Raw genomic sequence first — 19,043 nt, forward strand, 5'->3', positions numbered from 1 at the left:
GCTTGGCACTGAAGGATCTCTGTCTCAAAGAGCTTATTCTCTCTGAGGTAGGGGTTAGTGATGGACACAGAGCCATCATAACCTGGATCTAAAAAGTAAAAGAAAACTCAGAATAGCATAGTGTCACCCAAGTTAAAAGAGGAGTTCATTTTGAGAAAGAACGGAGTGTGGTTCCTGGAGCCTCCCACCGAAGCACTGCATAGGCCTTCCTCCAATAAGCTGGGTCCTTAGTCTTCTTTTTCCACAGAATCACATTCAGATTCCTCAGACCCTCAACTGCTAGATGGGGGGTGCTGATGGGCTAAGTTCATTTAAGGCTTAATAATAGAAAATGGATCAACAGGGTATCCCTCCAAGGGGAATTTTCAGCTTAAGGATCTCTTTAGAGATGGTGATCTCTATTAAGGACAAGCCTATTGTATCACAATATTGTGATATTGTATCACAAGATGTGAATATGGAGTAAATATCTTAAAACAGTGGGGCTTTTCTGATACTCCCCAGAAATAATAATATGTAAATACCTGTCTACTCTACCAACCTTGAGATTCAGAAAGAGTCATCAGTTCATGAGAAGAGGTTGGATTGCTTGAGCCTATATTGTTCTCTGCAAAGATGTCCACCTGGTAAGCTGTTTGGGGCTCAAGGCCCTTGAGTTGATACTGGGTAATGGTGGCATTCTTGATCTTCACGTCAATGTGTTGGTCTTCATTCTTTCCCTGAACCTTGTAACGGATGATAATAGCAGAAATAGAATAGCCATCCAGGATTGTCCAAGAGATCACAGCCGAAGAGTCTGTGATGTTGGAAATCTTGATGTTTTCTGGTTGAGGAGGAACAACTAGAAATTAAAAAAACAAAAACATATTTTCCTTAAGATGCATTACCATCTCTTTGACTGTTATGCTTTTGAGAGAGAGTGAATGTCAGCCCATAAACCATGAATGGCTACTAAGTGTTATATCTCATGGTAACCCCAATCAGTTTGTGGTGGATTCAACACAGACTTGACAACATGGCCACATATGGGAAACTGGCAACACACACAAATCACATATTTGCCATCCTTACACTGAATTAAGACCTCAGAAATTCTGTTACTCCACAAACTGCCATTTTACTGTTCTTGATGCTGAGGAAAACAAAGATTATGAGAGCTTATATAGGCCCTTTCATATTGTAACTCATTGACTCCACATAACAATCTTACTGTTCGTATTGAGGCCTGGAGACATTAAGTGACTTGGCCACGGTCACACAGCTTTTAAGAAATAGATTCAACTAGAAGAAATAAGGATTCCTATTAGTTTGCAATTAGCCACCAGCCCATAAGAACTATCCTTGTTAAGCACTTGTTAGAAAATATGTTAAGCACTTAGTAGACATGTACAAAAAGCAAGATGAAGCGTATGCATGCATCTACACACTTACAGGTATACTTAATGTATTAAAATTATACAATATTGAATGGAAAGATATATATCAAACATAATCTTGATTTAACAAACAGAATTTTGGTTGTCTCTGGGGAGACAGGGAGAGAATTAGAGTAGGGATGATGATCAAAGAGGATTTTGATATATCTGTATCATGGAATTACTTTCATAAAAAAGGCTGAAAGCAAAGATGGCAAGATGTTAACGGCTGTTAATTCTGGGTTGTAGAAATGTAGATTTTTTTGTATTATTCTCTGTACTGGCCTATAACTTCTAATTGTCACAGGATTTTTTTAAAGATGAAGAAGACATGCCTAAACACTGACAAAATGGTTGAGACTTCCACGTTATTGATACAAGAAGAGATTGGTTGGAGAAACCCAGAGCCAGTTTGTACACCTGTTACTGGGGAAGTGGAGACTCAGCTGCAGAAGAGAAACTCAGACTCTGGCAGTTGACAAGAGACCACAGGATCCTAGTGTTAGCTATAGTTGGTGTGACCAGAAACATCTGGTCTTTGCAAGGACTCTGAAGTGCACAGACAGTTCTATGGCAGCAAATCAAATAGAACTCTCTGGTTCCTGATGAAAAAGCTTTCAAGACTACAAAGGAACCCTAGAAGTTCCAACTAATTTTTAATGGACACTCTGAAATTGAGAAGAGCCTGAAGAACAGTTTGAGAGAAAAGTTGTTTCATTACTCTCAAATATATACTGTCATGCTAAGGATTATCTGTTTTGCAGATTTTCAAGCAAAGTTCCTTGGCTTTTAAGATTAGGAGAGATCTCTCTGTAATGAATCACCATCTGCTTAATAAATAACTCCATTGAAAGGAAATGTAGGGATCCCTAGTGGTCCAGAGGTTAAGAATCCTCATGCCAATGCAGGGGACACAGGTTCAATCCCTGCTCTGGGAAGATCCCACATGCTGTGGAGCAACTAGGCCTGTGTGCCACAACTACTGTCCATATGCCACAACTACTGAAGCCAGCAAGCCCTGAGAGAGCCTGCTGTCAACAAGAGAAGCCTTCACAATAAGAAGCCCACACACTGCAACTAGAGGGTAGTCCCGCTCAGTGAAACTAGACAAAGCCTGTGCACAGCCACGAAGACCCAGTAGAGCCGAAAATAAACAAACTTTTTTTAAAAAAAGGAAAGGTAAATCGTAGGACAGTCCTGCCTGAATTATTGTTAGTCCCAACATATGGAGCATTCATAGATATTGCGGGTCACTAAAATGATTTGAGGTGTTGAGGGGAGGGCACTCATTGGCCTCCACTTACAACTAACTACCTGTCGTGGTTTCTAAGAAGCAGACTTGAAGTGATGGGAGCTAAATCTAAGTGGCAGCCACCATGCGTCATTCAGGCAAGACTGGGGCAGCATAAGTTACTTACTGTCGCTAAGGGTCCAAGCGATGAGATCTTCGCTCCATTCCCCCTGGGCCTTGGTGTTGACTCTGGCTCGGACTATGTACTGCTCCCTGGGGTGCAAGTTGTTAAGCAGCACTGAAGTCAAGTTGCCTGGCACTTTAATATTCTGCTGATCACTATTCATTTGCACAGATCTCCTCTCGACTTCAACATAAAAGTCATCTTCTGAGCTTGGGAATATTGGTTGCCAGGTCAAATTTAGAGTGGTCTGACTCTTCGGTAGGAGACTGAGACCTCTTGGAGGAGGAAGACCTAGGAGAAACCAGAAGGATCATCGTTTTTATATGAAGTGAAGCTAACAACAGCCCCAAAGGACAACCTTGGCTTCTAGAATAATATACAAGCTAGCAAAGAAACAGCTGCTAGCAGCCATGAAATACTTTTTTTTTCCTACCAAAATAGCAAAAGCTTTAAAATATTAATGTGTAGTTTCAGTAACTGTAAGACAAAAATACAACCCCTCTGAAGGACAACTTGGGAATATTTTTCAAGAGCCTTAGAAATGATCATATACTTTGTATAATCTGACTACCAGGGATTTATCCTGAAGAAATAACTCAAAGGAAGCAAAAAGGCTAAGGACATGAAGATGTCCCTTACAACATTATTTATAATAACAAACAATCATAAGAAACCTAAATGCTCAAAGTAGGGAATTGCTTTAATAAATTATGATATAGCCATCCAAGGGATTAAAGCATTATTATGAAAAGTAGAGAAGCCCCTCCAAAACTTTTAACACATGAGAAGTACTCTAATTTCCCCTTGGGAAAAGTCATGTCTACCATTGGTGAAAGAGGAAGGAAACTGAAAAAGTTGGAAACACTGGATTTGCCAAGGTTGTGGGGTTGCAGGTGAGCATTCAGTGTTTCTGTTCCCATTTTGAGCAATATGTTTTAAAGCAATTTCAGGGTTACATCCCCTTAGCAGGGACAATTTCACATGTGACAACACAGCCTGGCAGGGCCAGGCTCTGATCACATCAAGGTTTGGCTCTGACCACAGGCTGTGTGGCCATAATTACCCCCAAGAACCTGGATCACCAGAGAGGTAACTGAATGGAAACAACTTGAGTTGTGAAATCAAAGAGGCAGAAGCATGCCCCGTTAGTTCCATGACCTTAGGAAAATTTATGTAGCATGAAATAAAAACACTCACCTTCCAGACTCACGAGAAGAAATGAGACAATGGAGGTGAAAATGCTTGGAAGGTGTTAGGGGTTCCATCAACATTTTCTCCCTCCCTTCCTTCCTACCTTATGTTGTATCAATGGACAGAGAAGGAATCTGCAAGTTTTCAGCTAATAACAGCACACTGATATTTTAAACTCCAGATATAAAATATTTTCAAAACATAAGAATAGGGATCCTCTCCTCATGCATTTTCAGTGGGGACATTACTGCCCCTAAGGGGGCAAAAATTGGTCCTTGGGGTATGAGAAAATTTTAGATAATTACGATGGTTTATGAAGGACCACAATATATAAACAAATTTATGGTATTAAAATTCAAGGCAGAAGAGACATCAAAACAAAACAGAGATGGTGTCTTAAGGACAAAACTATCTAAGAAGCTCTTTAGAGGGTTATAATTAATACAAATAATATAAAGAAGTGAAAACAAATGAATGTATATATAACAATCACTTTGCTGTACCCCTGAACTAACACCACATTGTAAATCAACTATACTCCAATAAAATGAAAAAATAAAAATAAAAAAATAAAGTAGGAAGGCTGAGAAACTTGGTCAGAGGTGACAGGAAGTGTCTATTTCCACTCCTCAGGAGAGGGACCCTCACTAACAGCTTTGACCACCCATAGACGAGGGAGAACCAGCAATCAGGTCTGCCACCTGCTTGGCACTATGCTACAGGTCTCGTTGGTCTTTTCTCCATAACCTTTGCAAATTGCGAGGTGCCATCACCTCTCTTTGCTCTTCTCTAAAGTTCCAAAATAAGCCACCTGGAATGGCCAGGCAGGCTTATAACAACACAACAGAGGGAAAGAGGGCTGATGGTGTAGAGCAAACATGCAAACCTTCTAAGCCTGCGCCTCGTACAGAGGAGCAGCCCCATAAATGGTCGTTTCCTCTTTCCCCTCCCTTTGAGAGCATGGCTTACCCGTCACCCCTCCCTACCTGCCCTCTTTCTGCCTGTGTTCAGAGTGTGTCCTGTCCCCTCCCCTCCTGGCCTTTGCCACTCAGTCAACACACTTATAAATAGGGTGACTGCCAAATGAATTTAAAAACAAACATCAGCAAAACTCAAATGATGGGAAAAGATGAACCTTTAAGAATTCCCTTCCCACCCACCCCTGAGAACTACTTTGAAATATTCCAAGAGACCTCTGAATACATCCTGGCTGGAACATATTCTGAGAGCTGAAGACAGCACACTGTGGGTCTGTTAAGTGTTTTATGTTCTGTTCCATAAATACTTTCCATCTGAGTCAGATTGTGCCCTTCCCCTTTTGATTCATCAGCACTGGCCTAGGAGAGAATAAGCTGCCGTTTGCTTCGTAGCAGCAACCTGATGACATTTCAGGGGCCCTTTGCATCACAGTCATGGAGGTGCCTTTTATCCTCTAAATCATATGTGGTTTCCAGGGTTATTTTCTTTTTAAGATTTTTTTTTCTAATGTGGGCCATTTTTAAAGTCTTTATTGAATTTGTTACAATATTGGTTCTGTTTTATGTGTTGGTTTCTTGGCTGCAAGGCAAGGGGATTTTTACCTCCCTGACCAGAGATCGAACACACGCCCCCTGTGTTGGAAGGCAAAGTCTTAAGCACTGGACTGCCAGGGAAGTCCCTGCCAGCGTTATTTTTGGTGTTTCTACCTGGTGGGTTCCCGGGAAGCCACCTCTTACTTGTACAATGCTTCTACAAGCATCAGAGCAGCTCCTGAGTTTCATCTGGTTCATTAACGATGCTGCCGGTCAGATGGATACTAGGCGGGGGGTGTGAGGGAGGAGTGTATGAGGAATGCACAACCTTTGCAGAAGAGCTTGATGCTCTTCCTAGTTTCTCACTAAAGCATCCCATATCCTTCTGCCTTTAGTAAATGGATGAAAACTAGGAAAACTCATCAATCGGGAAAGGATTTGGTGCCTTTGGGCTCCAGGTTAAAAAAAAAAAAAAGGTTAATAATAACTGGAGAAATAGAAAGGGATCAGGTCTGAAGATCTAGTATGATGATGAAGAATCTGATACATCACCATAGCCAAGTTATTAACCACTCTGGGACTCTGCTTTTCAATCTATAAAATGGGAAAGATGACAATTCTAAGAATTAAATAAATGTGAACCTGAAACTGTAGAGCACTGACCAAGAGGTAGTAACAGAATAGTTACACGCAAGGCACATTAAACACTAAAGAGGACGTTTACAAGGACTCACTCAGACATTTCAGAGGCGGGGAACTGGGTAGCAGAAAGCTGGAGTTCAGGCTAGCATCAAGGAAATTTCACAAATTCAGAGGCTCCTCAGTTTACACAGTAGAAGACTGATAGCTATTGACTGACATTGATCCATCAAGAAATAGTGCTACACTTAGAATGTGTAAACTTAAGACCAGAGCATCATACACCACTGGAGAACTTATTAGAAATGCAGATTCTTGAGCCCCATTCCCACTCCAAACCTTCTGAATCTGAAACCATGGAGGCAAAGCCCAGAAATTTGTTTTAATAAGCTGGGCAGATGATTCTGATGGAAAATAATGTTTGAGAACCATTGATTTAGAAACACAGAGGTAGAGACTTCCCTGGCGGTCCAGTGGTTAGGACCCAGCACTTCCACTGCAGGGGGCATGGGTTCAATGCTTAGTCCAGGAAGTAAGGGGATCTAAGATCCTGCATGCCATAACATGAGAGAAACAGGGTGGTATATATCATATGGCTCAAGGAATAAAGGAAATAGGATGGGGAAATGGAGGGATAGAGCATAGGACTAATTGAAAAGTCTTTCAATCTATTTGATGTGTTCACCATGTGTGTGAATGACTTTGAACAGCTAGAAATTATAAACACACTAGGATTTCTGGAGTATGTATGCAGCAAGAGCCTGGCCTGGGCCCTTAAGATGGAAACAGGAAGCTGGTGGTAAAATTCAGGAGCCAAGACTGAACACAGTTGCTACAAAGTAAATCCCAAGTCCTCAGGGATGTCCCTGCCTTCCTGAAGGCTCATCTGCTTCCTTCTCTGTCCCCATGGATCACTCTAGCCCCCTCCCCCAGGGAGACAGATCAGGAGAGCAGCCCAAATAAAGGGCTGGCTTGGCTCCAAGTCTCTAGCCTTCCTGTCACTTTCCCACCCATTCAAAAGCAAACCCCTTCCACCACCCTTCCCACCCACCCGCTCACCCACCACCACCCTTCCTGGTCTTCCTTCCTCTTTCCCCTTCCTCCCCCACCCACCCAGCTCCTGAATAAATGCCTGTTTGCTTCAGCTGACCGATGGAAGCTGTGGTAAACCTCCTCACAGGGCCAGGATGGCCTTCTCCACCCTCTCCACGCCGGACCAGCTGCACGCAGAGCTCGTATTCCGTCCGAGGTTCCAAATAGTTGAGGGTAACAATCTCATTTGTCACTGAGAAGAGGGAAAGTCCAGGAAACTTAAGTTGGCAATCTTTTACATTCTTTAAACTGGAATGCTGTTATTGTGATGGGAACTAATATTTGGTTTTTAAAAATACAATGTCTGAGTGGAACAGAGAGGCAATTCCATCTTCAGGGTCTCAGTGTCCCTGCTATAAAAGAAAACAAGGCTTTTTCATGTAAGTATCTCTGTGCCACTCATACATTTCTGCTCCAGTGTTTCTGTATTTTCATTTGTAGAGTAAAATCAAGCACATCTTAACTATAGGGAATATCAATCAGATTTAGGAGGAAAAACTCAATTAGAATAATATAAAATAACTTAACGTCTACTGTTTTCAAGTGCAAACAGTGATTTTAATAAAGCTATCAAGAGAAAAGACTTTGTAGGTTTGCTTACACTAATCAGACAACAAATTTGTAATAGTCATGTCATAATAAATAAAGGGTTCTGAAGTATTTGAAAATACCTCCCAGAAACAAATGACATGCGCTTCTTTTCTTCTGAGCTATCTGCATGAATATTGCAAAGGTAGATTGTTGCCTTACCACATGATAAAGTCAGTAAGGAAAAATACTGGACTGTGTTTAAGGGTTTTTAGAAGACCTCTTTGTGGATGTCCATAAAGAGATGATGGATTATCAATATCTTTTTTTTTTTTTTTTTAAGTTGCTTTTTCAAAAGACCTAGCCATTGTCAATAGAAACAACAGTCCAGCAAATCAGACTTATGCTCTTGGGATTCTGAATTTTGGATGAAAAGAATGTGAAGAGTTCCGTAATACTACCATGACTTATTCAACGTATTCAGGACAGCTAGTATTATTAAGCCCCAAACCTTCATTTTCTTCTTTTTTGGTAACTTCCTTGATTATATGAGCTTAGTCGCTCAGTTGTGTCCGACTCTTTGCAACCCTTTGGACTGTAGCCTGTCAGGCTCCTCAGTCCATGGGATTTCCCAGGCAAGAATACTGGAGCAGGTTGCCATTTCCATCTCCAGGGAATCTTCCAGACCCAGGGACAGAACTAGTGTCTCTGGTGTCTCCTTCATTGCAGTCACGGGTAGAGGGCCCTTTTAGGAATTCATGGGCATAGTGAGACTAGAGTATTGATGGAGGTGTGTATGTTCCCTACAAGTGTGGCTGTGGCATGTCTCATGATAAGATGGCACAATTTAAGCAGCTGGGTCAATAGATGGTGCCCAGCCTTAAAAAAAAAAAAAAGTGCTATTACATCATCATGCAACAAGCAGGACTGCAATTTGTGTTTCAAAGTAAATTTAACTTAAAATAAATAAATGTAACTGTTTTCATGAACGTTTGACAGTTTATTACATTTGGGGCTTTTGCTTTCAAAAGTTGGGGACAGGCCTGTACCCCCACCTCCCCTTATCCCAGTTCAGTCTGCCACAGCCCAAATTCCTCCCCAAATTTCTGTGAATTAGGAGACTGCAGACAGGGCAAACTCAAATAAGAAAAAAAAAAACAAAAAACAAAAAAATCTTGGTTCAGTAGTAACAGCTGACTCATTGGAAAAGACCCTGATGCTGGTCAAGATTGAAGGCAGAAGAAGAGGGTTGACAAAAGATGAGATGGTTGGATGGCATCACTGATTCAATGGACATGAACTTGAGCAAACTCTGGGAGGTGGTGAGGGGCAGGGAAGCCTGGTGTGCTGCCGTCCATGGGGTCGTGAAGAGGCGGACACAGCTTGGCGACTGGACAGCAAAAACAGCAGCAACAATCACCCCTTAGATGTAAGCAGATTAAGTCTCTGCCTTTCCAGTGGGTCCTGCACTTCCCTGTTACCATATTCATAGCATTAACATGTGTCTTTCACCATGACCAAGCAAGACAGAGTAAAAGTGGGACTGGATCCAGAGAAACCTGGACAGGAAGTACTGATGAAGATAGTAGCTCCTGACACAGGCTGGTTCTGTGTCCCATTTTACATCATGACTTTCAGAAAGGTAGACCCAGAACTCAGAGGGGCCATCATCCCGCCACTCTCTCCAGAATACTCCAAAGTAGAATCCACTGCCACAGCCCCTACCTTGGGGTGGAGGGTTGAGATTGAGAGAGAGGATATCTACATTTGGGGACAAATTTCTTTTCCTGGTGTCCCATCTCTCGCTGGAGCATTTCCTTGCCAAACCTTACCTTGAATATGCCGCCAAGCTTCATAGTGATTAACAGGTTTGTACAGAAGCTTCTTGGATTTGATTGGTCCATCCCCAAAGTAAGGCTCAGAGCTGATGTTGATGACAGCAAAGTTGTGTCCAGTGTCGATCACATTTGGGGCATTCAAGGGCTTTGGAAGAACTAAATAAAATGTCAAGAATCAGATCAGTCCTTACATTTTGGGTTTTTACCGCTGTTCTGAGATGGGGTAGTGGATAAGTGCCTTTACATTCCCAACAAAGCCCTCTTCGAGTTCTCTGATCAGATTCAATGCACTTACCTGCTCTGTGATCTGGTTTTGCTCTCACCCCTCCAACCTACCATCCACAGAGTGCTTTCTTAAAGAATGAGCATTCCTCTGATCAAGAGTTTTACATGCATTCCCATTATATTTCGAATGAAATCTGAAATTCATACCATGACCTACCAGGCCTTGCACAATAGCGCCCTCGCCGCCTCTTTAGCTCCCTCATCCTCTCAGCCAATACCCTCCAGTCCCAGTGACCTTTCAGTTCATTCAACTAACAATGCACCAGGCTCCTTTCTGTCTCAGATTCTTGGCTGATACTATTCTCCTGCGAGGAATGCACCAGACCTCCCATGATTCTGCAGTTAACGCTTACTCATCATTCAACTCGCAGCTCTGATGTGACCTCCTCCCAGTGTCTATCCCCGAACCTTGGTTAGACTCACTTGCCACACACTTCCACAGATCTTCTCCTTCACTGTAATTTTCAGAATTCATTATTCTTTGCCTGATTATTTAATATCAATCATCCTACTAGATCACCAGGCTATGTCTGTCTCTCTCTCTCTCTCTGCTTAAAGCAACATAAATTTATTATCTTATAGCTCTGGAGGTCAGAAATCAGAGGTCTCTGGGGGTCAGTAGTTAGTCTCACTGGGCTAAGATCAAGGTGTTAACAGGGCTGTGTTCCTTTCTATGGGCTGTAGGGGATAATTTGTTTTCTTCTTTTCAGCTTCTTAAAAAACATCTGTATTCCTTGACTCATGGTCCCTTCGTCCATCTTCAAAGACAACAAACTCATGTCTCTCTGACCTTTCTTCTGTTGTGATATCTCTTTCTGACAGTCTTTAAAGACTCCTGTGATTAGAATGGGTCCACCTAGATAATCAGGTGGCTCAAATGGTAAAGAATCTGCCTGACGGCAATGCAGGAGACCCAGGTTTGATTGCTGGGTCAGGAAGCTCCCCTGGAGAAGAGAATGCCTACCCACTCCTGTATTCTTGCCTGGAGAATTCCATGGACAGAGGAGTCTGGCAGGCTACAGTCCATGAGGTCCCAAAGAGTCAGTCATGAGTAAGGAACTGAGCACACCTATATAATCGAGAATGATGTCCCAGAGATCATGTATTCTCAATGGGACTGAAATAGTACCCCCAACAAGGTAAAAATTGGTTCTTGATGAAAGAAAACATTCTTAGATATTTTAATAGTTTTTAGCCCCCATGAGGGGCATGGTATATAAACAGATGTACAGTATGTTTACCATGTGAAGCAACTTCTGGTTTGAAAGGTAAGGATGTCTTGTCAGGCTGTCAGTATTCTGTTTACTCAATTATAGAAGTAGCTCAACTTACTCAACTGAGTCTTACTGAACTCTCGTGAGTTAAGAGGTCCACCAGACTCCTGGGGCATGGAGAACATGTATGGGAATGGGGTGGCCAAGAAAGGAGGCAGACTGTGAATCTGTCTCTTCTGCTCATGCACAAGCTCCATGGTGTCACTGGACTACTCTTATGAAATTCAAAGATAAAATTTCAAGGTGAAGACAGCAGAAACTTAAACCAAGTGTAGGGCCCTGTGTGGACAGGTCATAAGCCCATGAAGCCAGCCCTGCACATCACCCTTGCTGTATAAGGGGAGCGTTGCAGTATTTGGAGATGGGGGCCTTTAAAGAGGTAATTCAGTTACAGTGAGGGCTACAGTCATTGCTAATCCCATATGACGGCTGTCCTCATTACTGTGTTACTCAGTCGTGTCCGACTCTTTGTGACCTCATGGGCTATAGCCAGTCAGTCTTCTCTGTCCATGGAATTCTCCAGGCAAGAATACTGGAGTGGGTAGCCATACCCTTCTCCAGGGGATCTTCCTGACCCAGGGATTGAACCCTGGTCTCCTGAGTTGCTGGCAGATTCTTTACCATCTGGGCTGCCAGGAAGGCCCTCATAAGAAGATCAAATTACCACACACACACACACACACACACACAAAGGAAAGACCCTGAGAAAATACAGGGAGAATATAGCTATCTACAAGCCAAGAAGCAAAGCCTCAGAAGTAAGTAACTCTGCCAACACATTGATCTCAGATCAATGTAAGATTACACTGATCACCTAGCCTCCAGAACATTGAGAAAATTAATTTCTGTTGTTCAAGCCACTCAGTCTAGAGTACTTTGCTACCGCAGCCCTAGAAACCTATTACATATGAATATAACACAATCTACTTATTCTTCCTAATGCTGATGCATATTTGGACTATTAGGAATAAAACTCCTCAGAACATTCTTGAAGATTGTTTAACAAATGCACTGATTTCTTTTGAGCATAAACTTAGCTGTAGAATGTCATCACAGGGTAGGTGTATGCTTAGCTTTAGTATATATTGCCAGTTTCCCAGTGGTTGTTCTAATTTGTACTCTGGGAGGAAAGTCTAGTATAGTCAACCTTCTATATGCAGGTTCTGCATCTAGAAAAAAAAAACTCCAGAAAGTTCTAAAAGGCAAAACTTGAAATTTTCCATGTGCCAGCAACTATTTACAAAATATTTATATTATAGTTACAACTATTTACATAGCATTTACATTGTATTAGGTGTTAGAATAATCCCCCTTATCTGCTGGGGATACTTTCCAAGACCCCAGTGGATGCCTGAAACTGCAGACAGTACCAAATTCTATATACACCATTTTTTCTCCCATACACATATACCAGAGGTATAAATTAGGCAGAGTAAGGGAATATTCAAATTGCTAGCATCACATTGTTAAATACAAGAAAGGTTACTTGAACATAAGTGTTTTGATACCATGACAGAGGAAATGATAATGTAGATGTCTACTAAGTGATTAATGAGTGGGATACATGGGATGAAGGGAAGACACACATCCCAGGCAGGATGGAGTGGAACAGTGTGAGATTTCATCACGCTACTCAGAACAGTACACAATTTAAAAACTACATATTGTTTATTTCTGGAATTTTCCATTTAGTGTTTTGAGCTTCAGTTGACCATGGGTAACTGAAACCATGGAAAGTGAAACCACAGCTGGGGGGTGGCTATTGTTTAAGGAATCTAGAGATGATTTAAAGCGTAAAGGAGGATGTGTGCAGGTTGTATGCAAATACTACACCATTTTATAAAAGGGACTTGAGCATCCGTGGAGTTTGGTATCCAAAGAGGTCCTAGAACCAATCCCCTACAAATACTGAAAGAGATCTGTATCTCTGTATCTTTTTAAATATTATGATTAAAGACATTGCTTAATTTACCTACTTGCAATTTTCCATTTTGAGGATACCAGTCAGTATGACAGTGAAGAGGCATCAGTGACTTAGAACTAGAGATATTTCAATGGACTGATGTTGCGTGCTGTGTCTTATTTAAAAAATAAAAATTAGAATCAGTGACTCTTCTGAATCTTAGCAACATGGTTTGTTTTTGAACTTATTATTTACTTTCCATGGACAGCAAATATTCCAAAAATAACATAATTTGTCTTGTCTGCATATCATTTCCTTTCTTCCAAGAACAAGTATGATGTAAGAAATTATTTTGATTGTGTTAATGTTCTACTGAATAAAATAGATCCAGGCTTTTCCAGTAATCAAAAAAAAATGTTAAAGATTCTGAGGTTGTTTCTGTGGGTTCTCAGGGCAGAGAATCTAACTCTATGAGGCTCTATTTATGTTACTATTGTTACTGACCTTTTTTTAAAACAAGATTATGTTCTGGGTATTTACTTTCATTGACAGAAATTACCTCTAGGATCACCCAAAGATTCCTAATCAAGTAGTGAAGTAGGTTACATACACATCACCTTCAGTTATCTTGCTTCCTTATCTGTAACAGGAGAGACTAAGAAAGCAAAATGATCTAGAAATGATGATGCAGGGTTGGACCAGGTTCAAAACGGAGATTGGCTGTTCACGAGATGGGCTACCTTAGGCAAGTCACCTAAACCTCTGAACCTAGTTCCGGACTGATCAAGAGGGGATAACAATACTATTGTGCCTGGTCTTTATAAAAATGAAGTAAGATAGGACTTCCCTGGTGTCCAGTGCCTATGACTCTGCACTCCCAAAGCAAGAGGCCTGGGATCAATCCTTGGTCAGGGAACTAGATCCCACACGCCACAACTAAAGATCCTGCCTGCCACAACTAAGACCTGGCGAAGCCAAATAAATAAATACAATGAATATTTTTAAAATAATAAGATGAATGAAGCATTTAGTCCATTGCCTTTCTAGAATACATACCACAGAGTTATTAGGTGCTTTTGTATAAATACATTCAAAAGTAACTTTCAAATTTAAAATTTGTATTATATCTCTGTACAACAACCAAGGGAACTTGGATTTACTTCCACTCTATTCCTTCCCATCAAGCCTCAAATGTACACAAATCCACTTGGAATAATTCTGAATTTTGAAATACTATTTCATAGTAGGAAGAATATTCAGAACTCTGAATATATGAGAAAATCATTCATGTTCACTGTATAGCATAGCCTGGGCTTCATATTAAGTGAGTAGTCTGCAAATTAAGATTTTCTAACTTCTCTGTAGTGAATCGGAAGTCAAGACAATGATGAAGTTAAACTTTCTACAAAAATAGAATCACTACCAGAATTGTGCCAGGTGCAATTACACTACTTAACAATCTCACAATCACCCTGAGTGGCAGATAAACTAAGCTTTATTTACAAATAAAGAAAGGTTCAGACAGGTCACCTAGAGCCAGACATCCTAGAATGTGAAGTCAAGTGGGCCTTAGGAAGCATCACTATGAACAAAGCTAGTGGAGGTGATGGAATTCCAGTTGAGCTCTTTCAAATCCTAAAAGATGCTGTGAAAGTGCTGCACTCAATATGCCAGCAAATTTGGAAAACTCAGCAGTGGCCACAGGACTGGAAAAGGTCAGTTTTCATTCCAATCCCAAAGAAAGGCAATGCCAAAGACCGCTCAAACTGCCGCACAATAGTCCTCATCTCACATGCTAGCAAACTAATACTCAAAATTCTCCAAGCTAGGCTTCAACAGTATGTGAACTGTGAACTTCCAGATGTTCAAGCTGGATTTAGAAAAGGCAAAGGAACCAGAGATCAAATTGCCAACATCTGCTGGATCATTGAAAAAGCAAGAGAGTTCCAGAACAACATCTACTTCTGCTTTATTGACTATGCCAAAGCCTTTGACTGTGTGTGTCACAACAAATTGTGGAAAATTCTTCAAGAGATGGGAATACCAGACCACCTGACCTGCTCCTGAGAAATCTGTATACAGGTCAAGAAGCAACAGTTAGAAGTGGACATGGAACAACAGACTGGTTCCAAATCGGAAAAGGAGTACGTCAAGGCTGTATATTGTCACCCTACTTATTTAACTTATATGCAGAGTACATCTGGAGAAGGCAATGGCAACCCACTCCAGTATTCTTGCCTGGAAAATCCCATGGACAGAGGAGTCTGGTGGGCTGCCGTCTATGGGATCACACAAAGTCGGACACGACTGAAGCGACTTAGCAGCAGCAGCAGCAGCAGAACTAAAGAGCTAAAGAGCCTCTTGATGAAAGAGGAGAGTGAAAAAGTTGGCTTAAAACTCAGCTTTCAGAAAACTAAGATCATGGCATCTGGTCCCATCACTTCCTGGCAAATAGATGGGGAAACAATGGAAACAGTGACAGAATTTATTTATGGGGGTCAAAATCACTGCAGATGGTGACTGCAGCCATGAAATTAAAAGATGCTTACTCCTTGGAAGAAAAGTTACGACCAACCTAGACAGCATATTAAAAAGCAGAGACATTACTTTGCTAACAAAGGTCCAAATAGTCAAATCTATGGTTTTCCCAGTAGTCATGGATGTGAGAAATGGACTATAAAGAAAACTGAGCACCAAAGAATTGATGCCTTTGAACTGTGGTTTTGGAGAAGACTCTTGAGAGTCCCTTGGACTGCAAGGAGATCCAATCAGTCCATCCTAAAGGGAATCAGTCCAGAATATTCACTGGAAGGACTGATGCTGAAGCTGAAACTCCAGTACTTTGGCCACCTGATGCAAAGAGCTGACTCATTTGAAAAGACCCTGCTGCTGGGAAAGATTGAGGGTGGGAGGAGAAGGGGATGACAGAGGATGAGATGGTTGGATGGCATCACCGCCTCAATGGACAGGAGTTTGAGGAAACTCCGGGAGTTGGCGATGGACAGGGAGGTCTGGCGTGCTACAGTCCATGGGGTCGCGAAGAGTTGGACACAACTGAGCGACTGAACTGAACTGGACAGAGAGGTCAAATTCATTTGCCATTCAAAGCCACACCCAAGTTTACTAGCTGTCAGCCATAAAAATCAAACCCAGGGCTATGTAATTCCAAAGGTCATAAACTTAATCCCTCCTTTCCATTTCAACGCACGTAATTTTTTTTGCTTAAGGCTTAGTATCCTGGAGAACATCCAAAAGGCATTTTAGTGGTCAGAGGGCATTTCTATCTAAAGGCAGCACCCAGTAATACATAAATGCAGAACCATCAAGGATACAATCTCTTCCCCTGGAAAATGGAGCTTACCTTTAACAGAAATGTTGAAAGGCTTTTCCACCATCCCGGCCACTGTGTTCACACTGCAGACCCAGACTCCTGAGTCAGGGGGCAGGATCCGGTTGATGGTGAAGGTAGCCACAGAGAGATGACCCGTGTGGTTAAAGTCTTTTGGCTGGAAATGTCAAATACAAAAAATAAAAAAGAAGCTTCTGCAGAGGTATAAACACAAAGGTTCATAACACTGACCCCATCTCATTGTTAAATAAGTTTTCTAGGAGAGATTAAGAAGATCAGTCCAGTGCTTGTATAAGCATTGGCTTATTTCCAAAGCTATTGTAGTAACCCTGCAAGTTTATGTTGGATTGACGCCCTTGCAGATCCTGCTGTTGTAGTTGTGTGTTTGGGAGTATGGGATAAACACTTCCAAGCAAAAAGTCTAATTCCTTCTAAACTGCTTCTGGTAACATTTGTTCCTTTCTGGTCCAAGGCAGTGATGGCTGGGTGAAAAGACAAAATGGCTTCTGAAGTGTTTGAGAGGCTGCTGAGTATGGTATTATGGAAAAAGTCAAGGCTCTGAAAACACATGGGCCTGAGCTCACATCTCAGCTCTGCCAATTTTGGCCAATTCCTTGGGCTTCCCTGGTGGCTCAGATAGTAAAGAATCTGCCTGCAGTGCAGGAGACCAGGTTTGATTCCAGGCTTAGGACAATCCCCTGGAGAAGGGAATGGCAACCTACTCTAGCATTCTTGCCTGGAGAATTCCATGGACAGAGGAGCCTGGTGGGCTACCATCCATGGGGTCACAAAGAGTTGGACACGACTGAGTGATTCTCACTTTCTTTAGTTATTTAACTTCACCTAACCAGTTTCCACTTCTGCAAAATAACTAACTAATGTTAAGTGAGGCGTGTGTAGTGTGGTCAGCCCTCACTAGAAGGTAGCTGTGACTAGGACAGGCCAAAAAGATTTTAGAAGCTGTCAACTGGCTCCTACTACACCTAGTGAATTGTTAAAGTGGAACCAGGAACATCTGATGTGTGAATATTCTGCATATTCTGCCCCTAAGACATCACTTGGATCTACCTTCTGGTCAAGTTGATTTTTGGTCATCTTTGGGAGAAAAATAAAATAACTAGTTCAAAGTCTTTAGATAGATAATAATATAAATCAATTTTCTGCAGACCATTGGTGACACAGAGAAATTTGATCTGGTACCTGTCTCTGCTGCATTTGGCATTGTTGGGAGAGGGAAGGGAAACGTGGAAAATTAGTTTAGTCCTTCTTTCTTTCAAGCAAAGAAAAATGCTGTGGTAGCACCCTAACCAGTGGTAAGTGCCAGAAATGAATACCCAGTCTTGTCTGAGATGTGATACACATACACACACACATACATAAACATGATGGAATACTACTCAGCCATAAAACAGTAAAATGATGCCATTTGCAGCAACATGGATGGACTTATTATCATACTAAGTGAAGCAAATCAGACAGAAAAAGACATATCATATGATATCAGTTATATGTGAAATCTAAAATATGACACAAATGAACTTATTTACAAAACAGAAACAGACTCACAGACATAGAAAACAAACTTATAGTTCAGAAAACAAACTTATGGTTACCACTGAGGAAAGAAAGAGGGGAAGTGGGGGACAAATTAGGAGTTTGGGATTAGCAATATACAAACCACTATATAAACAAAAAGGATTTAGTGTATAAAAGAGGGAACTATATTCAATATCTTGTAATAACTTTTAATGGAAAATAATCTTAAAAAATATAACTGAATTACTTTGCTGTATACCTGAAAATAACACAACACTGTAAATCAACTATGCTTCAACTTTTTAAAAAGCTATAATTTGTTCTACTGAGAAAAAGAGAGAGAATAACTCTTACACGGAGCACTGTCCCATCTGGCTTCACCAGGGTCATTTCTTCAATAGCAGGTCGCGGCCAGCCAGATGCTTTGCAGACGGGGTTAAATTTACCACTGTTCACTTCTATACGATCTGGCAAATCCTCTATCTTTGGAGTCATCCTTGGCACACCTGAATGAAGGAGACAACACTATGAAACCTAATCTTTAACACAGCAGAAGCAGAAATTATGAAAGTAGTTACCATCTAGCAAGTCATGTACTGGGCAAGAAATTGGCAAGTATTTTATTGTTTTATCACTACATAATAAATTTTGGGGGGCAGTTGCTCTAAATTCCCATCACCACATCTCTGCAGATCTTACTGTCCAGGCCCTCTCTTGCTTTTTAAGGAAATTTATTTTTACAAAAACAAAAACCAAAGCCAGTTCTTCCACTCTGCAAGTCCCTGATTCTCTGATCAACAATGTGATCATTAGTTTTGATATCTGAGAGATGTCTCTTTGATCGGGAAGACTGCACCTGGCTAATGACTAATTATATTCACATTTACATCCAAGAAGTGAAATGGAATAAAATTCCCCTAACCAATTTCTCATCAGTAGCCAAATAAAAAATACTGCTGCCAACATGGAAAGGAAAATAAATGTCTCTGGTATCAAGAAAGGCATCAGGATTCCTTACTTAATATCTGCAGGGTAGAGAATGAATAATCCTGAAATTTAACAACTTT

General features: G+C 41.2%; 1 protein-coding gene across 2 annotated transcripts in view; it reads right to left on the reverse strand.

Annotated features, from left to right (window-relative positions):
- TEK (TEK receptor tyrosine kinase) overlaps nucleotides 1-19,043 on the reverse strand; it is a 104,888-nt gene that overhangs the window by 20,719 nt on the left and 65,126 nt on the right. For both annotated transcript variants that reach the window (XM_043890860.1, XM_043890861.1), the window contains exons 8-13: nucleotides 18,331-18,482; nucleotides 16,453-16,597; nucleotides 9,624-9,785; nucleotides 7,322-7,456; nucleotides 2,834-3,121; nucleotides 542-841 (exon numbers count right to left, since the gene is read on the reverse strand). In XM_043890860.1, the coding sequence (XP_043746795.1) occupies nucleotides 542-841; nucleotides 2,834-3,121; nucleotides 7,322-7,456; nucleotides 9,624-9,785; nucleotides 16,453-16,597; nucleotides 18,331-18,482 (1,182 nt within the window). The remainder of the gene's footprint in view (nucleotides 1-541; nucleotides 842-2,833; nucleotides 3,122-7,321; nucleotides 7,457-9,623; nucleotides 9,786-16,452; nucleotides 16,598-18,330; nucleotides 18,483-19,043) is intronic.

The sequence above is a fragment of the Cervus elaphus genome, chromosome 29 (genome assembly GCF_910594005.1).
Source record: "Cervus elaphus chromosome 29, mCerEla1.1, whole genome shotgun sequence".
Lineage (NCBI taxonomy): Eukaryota > Metazoa > Chordata > Mammalia > Artiodactyla > Cervidae > Cervus > Cervus elaphus.